The following is a 12,304-nucleotide window of genomic DNA, read 5'->3' as shown; positions in this document are numbered from 1 at the left end:
TTCTTTTCTTTTTACCTTATCTCTGCTATTAATGCTTCATCATGTTTCCATGTGGATTTAGGCGAGAATTTCTCTGGGAAATAAATCTAGGAGTGAAGTTGCTAGGTCACAGAATATTCATTTTTCTTTTCCAAACTCCTCTATCCTCCTGTCTCCTAGTAACCTCTAATCTGCTTTCATATCTAAGATTTTGCTGTTTCTTGTCATCTCTTATATTGATAACATCCAATTTTTGTCCTTATGTGTCTCTTGTTTTACTAAGCATCATGTTTACATGTTGCAACAGGTATCAGAACTTCATTTTTTTCTTATGTTTGAATAATATTATTGTGTATATATACCACATTTTATCTATTCATTTGTTGATGGACATTTGTCTCCAGCTTTTGCTACTGTGAATAACGCTGCTATAAACATTAGTGTACAAGTATCTATTTGTAACCCTGTTTTCATTCTCTTTGGGTAAATAGATGTGAGATTGCGAGGTCAAATTGTAATTCCATATTTTATTTTTTGAGGATCCAGCATACTGCTTTCCATAGTGGCTGCACCATTTTACTTTCCCACCAACAATGCTCTAGAGTTCCAATTTCTCTACATCCTCTTCAAAACTTATTTTCCATTCTTCTAATAATAGCAATCCTTATGCGTGTAAAGTGGTATCTCATTGTGGTTTAATTTGCATTTTCCTAATGGCAATGACGCAGAACAGTATTTTTTTCATATTTCTTGGCCATCTGTTTATCTTCTTTGGAGAAATGTCTATTCAAGTCCTTTTCCCATTTTAAATTTTGGGTTGTTTGTCTTTTTGTTGCATTGTAAGAGTTATTTATATATTCTGAATATTAAACCCTTATCTGATATATGTTTCAAAACTATTTTTACCCATTCTTTTCACTTTCTTGATAATTTCCTCTAATGCACAAAAGTTTTAAATTTTGAAGAAATAAAACATTCTTTCTTTTGTTGTTCACACTTTTGGTGTCATATCTAGGAATCCACTGCCAAATCCAAGGCCAAGAAGAATTTCTAGTTTAGCTCTTACATTTAGGGCCTTGATCCACCTTGAGTTGATTTTTGTGTATGTTATGAAGTAGGGGTCCAACTTCATTCTTTTACATGTGGATATCCAGTTTTCTCAATACCATTTGTTGAAGAGACTGTTCTTCCCCCACTGCATGTACTTAGCACCTCTGTCAAAAATCAAATGGTCATAGGTGTGTAGGTCTATTTCTAGACTTTCAATTCTGTTCCACTGATCTTTCTATTTTTATTTTGTTTTGTTTTTTGCCTATCCCGTGTAACAACTACACTGTTCTGATTATTATTGCTTTGTAATATGATGTGAAATTGGGAGGTGAGAGTCCTTCAACTTTGTTCTTTGAAATTTTTCAAGATTGTTTTGGCTATTTGAGATTCCTTGCCATTCATATAAATTTGCAGATTGGATATTCTAGTTCAGCAAAAGGGGCTGATGGACTTTTGATAGGGACTGCACTCAATCTGTAGATTGACTGGGTAGAACTGACATATTAACAACGTTATCTCTTCCAATCCATGAACATGGGATGTCTTGCCCTTTTTTTTTTTTTTTTTAGGTATTCTTTTATTTCTTTTAGTAGTGTTTTGTAGTTTTCAGTATGTAAGTCTTTTAAATCCACAGTTAAATTTATTCTTAGATATTTTTTCCTTTAGATGCTACTATAAATGGAATTGCTTTCTTAATTTCCTCCTTGGATTAGACAATGCTAGTATGTAGGAATAGAATTGTTTTTGTGTGTTGCTCTTGCATCCTACCACTTTGCTGAATTCATTGATTAGCTCTAATAATTTTCTTGTGATTTGGGTTTTCTATGTATCAGATCATGTTGTCTACAAAAAGAGATAGTTCTAGTTCTTTCCTTCTATTTAGATACCTTTTATTTCTTTTTCTTGCCTACTTGTTCTGGCTAGAGATTTTAGTACAGTATTTTTGCATAGCAGTGGTGAAAGTAGGCATTCTTGTTTCATTCCTGATCTTAAGGTGAAGGTTTAAAGTCTTTCACTGTTGAGTATGAGGTTAACTGTGGGTTTTTCATAAATGAACTCTATCATGTTGAGAAAGTTCCTTTCCATTTCTACTTTTTGGAGTGTTTTTATCTAGAAAAGGTGTTGGATTTTGTCCAATGCCCTTTCTGCATCTAATGAGATAATCATGCAATTTTTTCTTTATTCTTTCATGCAGTGTATTCATTGATTTATTTTTGTATGTTCAACCATCTTTGCATTCCTGTCTCCTCACATTTGTGTATGAGTGTTCATTTGCATTCACAGTCCTAAATGTTCCTGAGCAGCTGTTGGTCCATCAAATGATTTACTAAATGATCATTCAATAAAAAGAACAGGAAAACTTGACACTTATGGAAGTTAAATTATATATCAAGTATCCCCCATATATTTGATATACCCTCAAAATAAAGGTAAAGGTCTGAATTGATTACATTGCCAGATATTAATGGTCTATTTTTTGAGCCCAGATCGAAGAATGACAAGGAGAACCATGAAACTGAAAACCATCAATAACTACACAGCCTACTGCCTTCATTAGCACATTATTATTCCACTATCTTTATTAACATAATTATTCCAGAAAACTCTTCTCGGAAAGTAAAAGTTCAAATAACTGTATTGCTCATTTCAGGAACTTCCGGAAAGAGCCATCAATTCTTAATAGAAAATACCAAAAGACAGTTTATACACCAAGACTCTTAGAACCCCTTGCCTCAAAATTCTTGTCTTGCTGTGTTCATTGATCCTAAATAACTATACAACTATACAACAATACTTATCCAATTCTAATCGGGCCCTCACATTAAAAGATCTGCTTTAAACCACCATTAAAATCTCATAAATTTTCCAACTTTGCTCTTCCCTTTCTGAGACTCTGACTCTGTGACTAAGAATCTATCAAGGCAGCATTCTCTGCTACGATAGTAAGAATAAATTCAGCTTTGTTATCATCAGGTTGTTTAGGTGATATTTTTGAGTAGCCAGCATTAGCAAGGGTTACAAATTCCATGGACATCTTTGGTAAGTTCTATTAAGTCCTAACTTTTCTCCTTTATGTTTGATCCATTAATCTTTTGTTTTCATATTTTTTTAAATGTTAAAAAATAAATTGATTATAATTTTCTCTATCTCAGCTACATAAAGTTTTTTATGTTAGTTAATATTTTCTTGAGGATAGTTCATTCAGTAAGTGAATGAAAAAAGATTAGTGTGGAAGGAACAGTAGGAATACAAGGAGGATTAATCATGATGTTTGGGGGGAATTCCTTCATAGAGGAGATCAAAATGAACTGAGACTTGAAGGGCAAGTAAGAGTTTTACAGAAAAACAAGGAGCTGTATATTTTATGCAGGGGGTAGGGGAGAAAGGTCTAAAGGAAAAGAGGCAGAATATAGAACTGAGAAAATGGGGAACTGCCAAAAGGTTCTAAATCACTGCTATATGGCATTTGTATATACCCTTGCACATGGCAAGAGAAGAAAAATTGGAGATAAATGTTGTCTCACTTAACAACAGGATATTGAAATTAAGAAGTTCAGGTAACGAAAGGGTCATAGGTATATGAGTCAGTAAACTGGTGTTAAGAGGAAAGACCACAAATTATGTATAGAAGTCACAGAATTTTAAGGTAAATCATATGAATAGGCTATCCACATGGATCTAAATAACTGTAGGGACCAACTACATGACTATTTCATCCTAAGAAAATATGACTAGCGAAACCTGGATCATTATGAGGCCATTCAAAGTGATAAATAGCCAACAAGCCAGTAAAAGCATAAATGAAATGAAACAGTCTTAACAACAAAAAGATCCATGATAGAAGTGTAAAAAGGTTCAAAGGAATATGTTCTTAATAGTAAACTATCTTTTCTCTCCAATTACCGTAATTATTATCAGTGACCCATAATTATTTCAGGATAAATAATAAAGGAAAATTATTTATACAGCAGTGATCACAAAATATCACTAATATTTTAAGTTTGTTATCTCTATATGTTTTAATTTAGTAAACATTCAATCATCACCCCCCTGACCATTAAGTTTCTCAACCTTGGGCCTCAGTGAGTGTTAGGGACTGAGTCACGTCCTTCACAAAAGGCATATTCAGGTTCCAATACCTGGTTCTATGGCTGTGAACCCATTTGTAAAAGGGATCTTTGAAGCTGCCATTAGTTAAGGTGTGCCCAAACTGAATGAGGGTGGGTCTTAATCCAATATTGCTGAAGTCCTTATAAACAAAGGAAATTGGACAGAAAAGAAAAAGCCACAGGAGAAGCAAGAAGCTACAGTCAATGAACCCAGAGGAGAAAGGAGATGACATGGCCATGTACACTGCCATGTGGTAGAAAAGCCAGGAACCTCAAAAATTGCAATCCTGGCAGGAAGCAAAACCTTCTAGCCTCTGAAATTGTGAGCCAATAAATTCCTGTTGTTAAGCCAATCTATTGTATGGCATTTGTTATGGCAGCTAGGAAACTAATACAGTGAGGGATTATAGGACTTTATATCTTTTATTACTGAAGAGCATTCCTTAAATCAATATGTCTGTCAAATGTTGTGGAAACTCATGAAAGCATACAAGTGAAATATACCTGTTTGCACTAATTTATGAATAACTCTGAAAATATAATGTGCTTGCTTATTAACTCACAAGTTTCCAGCTATGGTAAGATTCACAATATATTAATGGGAAAAATTTACATTAAAACTATAAAATAAGACATGAATTTTGACCTATTTGAAGCTCTTCAATTACTATTTTAACTTTTAAATAACCAAATAAAATGGAAATATAAATCACTCCATTTACTAATACTCTCAGTGGTGTGGGTATCCAATAGACCAATTTTGTTATATTCCACCTGTGCATTTTCTCTTGAGAAAAATTAGGAAGAAAATGGGATGCTGGTATCAGTAAGCTATTAAGAGACATAGAAAAATTATAAAATAATTAGCATTTATACAGCACCTTTCAATTAGGATCCCAAAACTTTTGAGGTACAATTTTTACTGTCATATCATTTCAAGTATACAAGGAAGAAAAAGCTATAATAGTTCTCTTTCATATGATAGGAAAATGAATAATACACAAAGTTAAATGACTTCTAACTTAATGATATTAGTGAACACACCAAAAAATAAAATAAAGGGTTCTTCATCCTTGTTTTAGGGCAGTATATTCTCAAATATATACTGTCTGTAAAGGAAGGAATTCATATTCACAAAATGATTGTGATGTACACATTAGGAGTCAAATATTCCACCTGTCCTTTTTTTTTTGCTTTTGGATAGACTCCTTCAATGGATTTACATTATTGTTATTTTTAATTAGTCTTTTTTGGATAACTTTTTGTCAGTGAGGCAATTAAAGAGAGTTTCTCATCTTAGAGTGACAGAGAAACTCATTAACATTCTACTAGAAGTGTTTTCAAAGTTCGCTTTCAGTCTATAAAACAGAATAAGAGAATTATTCATTAATATATCTATACCAATAGTTTTAGAAGGTGAAGGTCCTAATAATTATATTCTTAACATAAACTTTCCCCATTGTCTGTCTTTCTTCTTCTTCTTATTACATGATAAGGTCTAATTCAGTAGACCACCTGAAATGATGTAATACTTACTGGCTCTGAGAATATTCTCCTTGCTGCTGCACCTGGACTGGACCTGCAGAGAGAGCATAAACTCAGTAATTTAGGGCTCATAACATGGATAGCAGATTTAATGGGCAAGCTCCTGAGGTCTAGAAGCAGAGGGCTTATACATCTCAGATATTAAAACCTGTGAGTCAAAATATTTTACACTTGTCTCATATATTTTTAATTTATCCATTCCCTACTTTAAACAAAGAAGCTAACTGAATTTTAGAGAAAAAAACTGGGGGAACAATATTGTATATTAGACAGAAGTAAAACTGAAGGCAATTTTATTGATGTGTATTTGAAATCTATGTTTGAAAAAAATTTAAGTTACTGCATTATTCAGTTGTGAACACACACCCTTCATCTTAAGGCAGTTAACATATCTCTTGACTGGGATAATAATACCATTCAAACAATAAATTTATAACCAAATACTTTAATGTAAAAGTTTTAAGTATACATATTGAGTGAAAAATAGAAAAATCCTCTTATATATAATATTTACCTTATATTTTAGTAACCTTGTTATTTAGTATTTTATTTAAAGTTATTTATTAATTATAATAATTGATTATATCTATATTATATATTCTCCTGTTGGAAATCAATGAAATCAAATTCATTTATTTACTAGTTCTTGAGTATTCATTCATCAGAAAATCTTGTGCTTTGATTCAAATGGCTGAGGTCAAAGTAGAATATTCTTTTAAAGGTTGTATAACCGATGAATTCAAAGGCCATGTTGGATGGCATTAACATTATTGCTAATTTCAGAGAAAATAATATTTCAGCTCCATACCTCTTCTTCCTACTCTGCAGTAGCTTGCCCCAAGTGGATATATACATGACAAATTAATTTCTATAGCTTAACACAATCTACTTATTGTAATGAAACAAGTTATGAAAAGAATGTTGCAACTTAGGGTGGGTTATGGTTGTCCTTCCCTGAAAAAAACAATTGTTAATGTTTAAAGAAACGAAAATAAAAAGAAATCACAAACATACACACAATGAAGTACACATACACACTCACAAAAAGGAGGGAAAAATAATTCTAAATGTTAAAGTTATTCTCTTTTGGCCCAGATTGTTTAATTAGTTTTAAACATACTAGAATGCAGAAGCTAAGCTGGAAGATATATTCTCATATTTTTTTACACAGAAGTCTTATTGAAGAACAATTCTGGACCAAATGGGAAAGAACTTAATGATTACTTAAAGAAAACAATACCAAGAGGAAGATAAGTATGAGGAAAAGAAAGGGAAAAGAGAGGTTTGAGGGAGTGAATATAGGTGATAGAAAATAAAGCGTGGGCCTACAGGAGGAGACAATATGTAAATGCAGAATGTTCTGCTATTTCTTATTGAAAATTCATACCAAGAGAGTAAGAATGACTAATGAACTTGCTGCAAAATAAACAAGCAAGTTGGCATACCATGAAATGAATATGAGTTGTAACTGTACCACTATAGCCTTAAAGGAGAAAAGAAACAAACACTAATAGAGAAGTTTAATAAAGATAGAAAATACATTTTAAGACAGTGATTCAAAGAACACAAGAGAAAGCTTAAAAGTGAGATAGAAATCTAGGCGAGAGAGAGAGAGAGAGAGAGAGATTAGGAAAAGGGGGAAAACGTTGCAAGACAAAAAACAGTTGAAGGAAGTAAATGGAAGTCAAGAAAGTCTTCAACAAGATGTAGAAACAGAAGGAGCCCAAACCCATAGCGCAAAGCACCGTTTGCGAATGGAAAGCAACTCCTTTGATCAATAATAGTTACTCTTAAGTCGTAGCCTCTATTCCTCCAGAGTTCATCTTTAAGCCCCTCCAATCTAGAGTGGAGCTAGTATATGGATAGAAACAAGAGATTTACAATGAACAGAACAGTTCACAGGAGTAGTTCAAATTGTCTCATAAAATGATCCAACCTATAAATATATATATATATTTAGACTATACATATATATATATATATAGTCTAAATGGAAATGGTGGTAAGAACTAGCTGGCTTTACCAAAAACATGAAACCAAACCAAAACCATGAAAGAAAACACACTCTCCCCTTCCTTGATGGAGCAAAAAAAATTTACAAAAGATTCATTCATAGCATAAATTGAATAAAGAAACCCAAGTTTCTTTGAAGAAGTTGCTTTGTGGCACTTCAGTTTAGAATCATATAAACATTTTAGAAGATAAATCTGGATAATGAAAGCAAGTCCCCAAATCTGAGTATTTATCAAGGTTCACAAATTGCCAACAACAGCGTACAACTGATTATTTGAATCAGATTTGGGGAAAATTGCTTTTGAAATCAATGATTATAAGAATTTCTTTACTTAAATAATTTAATGTTTTAAAAAATATTGAGATAAATAATTTTTTTTAAATTTAATATTTATCCATATGGCAAATGACCCTTTCTTTTGTACCATGAAATTGATCTTTATAATATTTATTCTATTTTATAAGATCCCACTATGAAGATTTCACTATATCATCACTCACAATGTAATGGGATTTCCTTGAAAGAATAAAGTTGGGAAACAACTATTCCTCTTGTTCTCACACATATGAACTATAAAGATGGTATTATAGGTCTTTTTCTAGTTTTATGGTTTGTTGTTTTTTTTTTTTCTCTACCTTACCCTGGCTTTGGTCCTTTAAAAAGAGAAAGTCTGAAAAACAAAATAAAACCAAGATTGGGCCTAATACCAAATCTGTCAGGAATTACAAATGAAAGGTATGATATCAAGTTATCTGCTACTTTATTCTATTGAATCATGTTATTTTACTATAATTGACATCTGAATCTGCTGTTGCCAAATAATTCCCCCTTCAACTAGAATCAAAACTAAAATAATGGACAGAAACAGTATAGTACATTAAAATTAGTGGAGGAAATGAGAAACACAAAGAGACTTGTTAAAAATATAGGTATTCATTTACAATAAAGACTGCTTTAACATGTCAAATAATTCATTTCAACAAGTGTTTACATGTAAGATACAATTTTGTTGAAGATCACACTGTCCATTAAGAAATCTTAAGACATGAAACAGAAAATGAAAGGAGGGAGAGCACGTATTAAATGGAAGAAAAAAAGTGACAATGCCTTAAAAAAAAAAAGCGGAGAAAATTTGAACAACAATCACAATCTTTAGATACAGTTAGAGAAGTGACTTACCTTACGCTTAGGTCATAACAAGAATAGCACAGTGTTTAAAGTCAGCTCTTCATTATGGGAGGTACAATTGAAAGCCATAAGTTATAATATCATGAGTTGCTACACAGAAATGAAGACTTTTTTCAGCCCAACATGAAAAGCTAACTTTCATGTGAGAACATTTCAACTTATGTTTAATGCAACATGAAGAATAACTGAGAGTGCTAACATCAAAATACACGAATCTCACACTAATAAATGAGAGAAAGCTCATTCTCTCAGGAGCACAGAAGATTTAATCTGTGATCATAATTTGTGAAACATAAGGGAAGGCACATCACTCTAACATTGAAAGATGCATGCATAATGTACAACCATCTACTGATTTCCCCGCACTCGTACACACAAAGTCCACTAAAATACGGGGAAAGAATGTAGTGCCAAGCTGTAATGACGAAAGCAGGACATACGGAAGCACAGCAGTGGTCATATGATTTGAGAGGTGTTCTTCCCTTAAACCATCCCATCACCATGCTTATTTTAAAGAAGCCAGGAAAAGACCCCTTTTCAATGCTGCAGTAGCTACGAGCCCCCAGCTTGAAGCTAGTGTGTAGAATTTTGATCACCGTTCTCTGCGATGTCAGGGGCTCTCCAGTGAAGCCAGATGTGTAACACCAGTTAGTGGAGTACAAACGTGAATAAGAAACATTCTTTCCCTTCTGCATTTCACAGAAGTAAGGGAGGAGAAAAACAAATAAAATAAAACCCATTTTAAGACTAGATTCTTAACAATATAAGGATGTATAAATATTAAAATGGTGATTACATTTGATTGCAGGTTAACACAACTTAGGTTTCATTAAAAACTGCCTCTATTTTGCCACTCACCAGGTTAAATGCATGGAATAAATCTATACAACATGGCTCATACTGAAAAATTGTGAGCTCTTGGTCAGATGGGGTCACTGTCTAGAACGAAAGAAGTCATCATTTTTTGTTAGAGATTAAGAAAGACCTATCTACCTACCTTTAGTTTGATTTAACTGGCTAGTAGTCACATTTTAAACCTAAAATTAAGCATTCTGTAGGTCTGTTTACTTATATAATCTGAGAAGTTCTATGGCAATGGTGTGGAAGACCCAATTTAAATTTTATTCTTTCTACATTTTTAAAAGCAACAACAACAAAAAAGACTATTTAGAAACTTTACTATTTAGAAACTATTACTAAATTTTTTATATATTTTCTCTACCGGAAACAAAATTTATTTTAATATAGGCTGTTTCTGCCAATAACAGGGTCATAGCTCATTAGGAAAAAAGCCAAGTTTGTTTTCCTATTATAAATAATAGGAGTTAACCTCATCTATTTTATTCCTTTTGTATGATATGAATTTTTAATTCATGTGCAGCATCCAAATTAGTTAGATTTGTAATTGTTCAAAGGGCTAGAGTCACGTATTTTTTATATATTACTATTTTCTCTGGCTCATCTTCTTTGCAGGCAGAATCTATTGAACTTTGAACTTCCCTTCAGTGCAGCTTTAGTATTTTGGGTTTTGGTCTCTCTCATAATCTGTTTACTCATTGGAAAAACAGACTGTTGTGGGGTTCAAAGGAGATAATACATCTACCAGTGCTTTTTAAGTTATAAGGGTCAGAACAAATTTCAGTAGTTATGATCAGTGGAGCCACTGGCAGCTGTGATATATATCTCTGTGATTACATACCCTCCTCATAAGCTTAGAATGGAGGCAAGCTCTTGTTTTTGACCCAAAGAGGCAAAAAGGAAAAAGGAAAAAAATGCTATGTACTGTTATGTTTTTAATAGGGATTGACTAGAACCTTTTAGAAATGTCGTATCTAAATAGTTATACGAACTGGTAGGAATACAAGTCATATGGTCTGTAGAGCATGGTCTGAATTAGCTCTTCTATATTATGCCTTGTACTCTTGAGCTTCTAGACAAAGACAATCTGTTTCGTCTCTCTAGAATACCCTATTACTTATTTTCTGATTCAAATATATTACTTGTCTTTTAAGATGCAGCCTAAATTGTTACCAGTTGCAAAGAATGTTTCCCAAGTTCCTTAATGAGAAATAATTTCTTTCTCTAAATTATTTCCTATAACAGCATTGAGATAGAACTTACCTACCACAAAACTCACTCATTTTAACTACATAGTTTGATGAATTTTAATAAATTTATATGGTCTGCAATCATCACCATAAACTAGTTTTAAGTTTCCCTAAATTATTAAAGCATTTTATCTGAACCTCTAGTTTAGTATTTATCATAGTTAAATCATATTCCAATTATTGATATGGGTCTCTAAATAGATGGTAGGTTTTTGGAGGAAAAGGACCATGTCTTTTATTTTCTTTATATTTCCCAATATGTCAAACACAGTGCTTTGTATAGAATGTTTGCCAAATCTGAATGTGTATTTCTTAGTAATTAGTGTTCTCTTCAATATCAGCATACCAAACTTAATTGTGATATTTTAAGTAGGATCATAGCCATTCCTGTACTATGCAAAGCTATTCCATCATGTTTAAAATAATTTTTATTTGTACTCTGCTAGTATATATAAGAGACATAATATGAAAATTATGTGGTTTATAGCTAAGAGATATCTGGGTACCCTACAGAATGATCTCAAATATTTAGAAAACATTACTGTTAAGATTACTTAAGCCTAATCAAATTACGACATTTGGAGATCAACAAAGGTTTTGTTATACCAAGTTTCAGGTCAGGTAAAGAAGAATCCATATTTTCTAAGAGAGCAGGATGTTCCAGATGTCATATAGGCCACTAGAATGTAAGAGATAATAGAGATTTCTGAGGTATCATAGTCCTTATTGACTCTCTTTGAAAGAACAAACTTCTCTGAGTATCAAATAAAGCATAGGAGGAAAAGAAAAAGGGCCCCAGTGACATTTACTCAGATTACTTGCTTTTTTTTTACCCACCCAGAAATGGAAGGAAAGTAAAAGCTTGATTTAAACAGCATTAAGCCAACAACTCTATAATCTTAGACTCTTAAATTCTATTTCTTTCTCCTCTCACTTCTTAGGGTAACAATGGAGAATTGATCTAGGAAAGATCTCTTCCATAATTCCACTCACTGATCAGTTTATCTGAATGAATTTGGATGCAAGTATTATCTAAACCTAATGAAAACTAATTTGGTTTAATTAGATTTCTGACATCACAACACTTTTATTCAATTGAAGAACTCAAAAGAGTGTAGGTTTATTTATGACATGTAAGGTAGCATGAGAAAGGGAATTTTTTTGGAGTCCAATGGTAGAGCTTCTGATACTCGTTCTTCTCCTTCCCCTGTGTGATCTTGGATGTAACATTAAACATCTTGGAGCTTTAATTTCCTTCATAAAATGGGGAAAATTAGGCAAGATAATGTATGTGAAAGTGAAAACTATTA

At 32.5% G+C, this 12,304-nt stretch overlaps 1 protein-coding gene across 25 annotated transcripts in view; it reads right to left on the bottom strand.

Annotated features, from left to right (window-relative positions):
* GPHN (gephyrin) overlaps positions 1-12,304 on the bottom strand; it is a 750,954-nt gene that overhangs the window by 170,231 nt on the left and 568,419 nt on the right. For all 25 annotated transcript variants that reach the window (XM_077122754.1, XM_077122739.1, XM_077122741.1 and 22 more), the window contains one exon: positions 5,676-5,718. In XM_077122754.1, coding sequence (XP_076978869.1) covers positions 5,676-5,718 — 43 coding nt within the window. The remainder of the gene's footprint in view (positions 1-5,675; positions 5,719-12,304) is intronic.

The sequence above is a fragment of the Tamandua tetradactyla genome, chromosome 12, assembly GCF_023851605.1.
Source record: "Tamandua tetradactyla isolate mTamTet1 chromosome 12, mTamTet1.pri, whole genome shotgun sequence".
Lineage (NCBI taxonomy): Eukaryota > Metazoa > Chordata > Mammalia > Pilosa > Myrmecophagidae > Tamandua > Tamandua tetradactyla.
The sequence above is the reverse complement of the archived record's forward strand: the minus strand, read 5'-3'. Positions and strand labels throughout refer to the sequence as shown.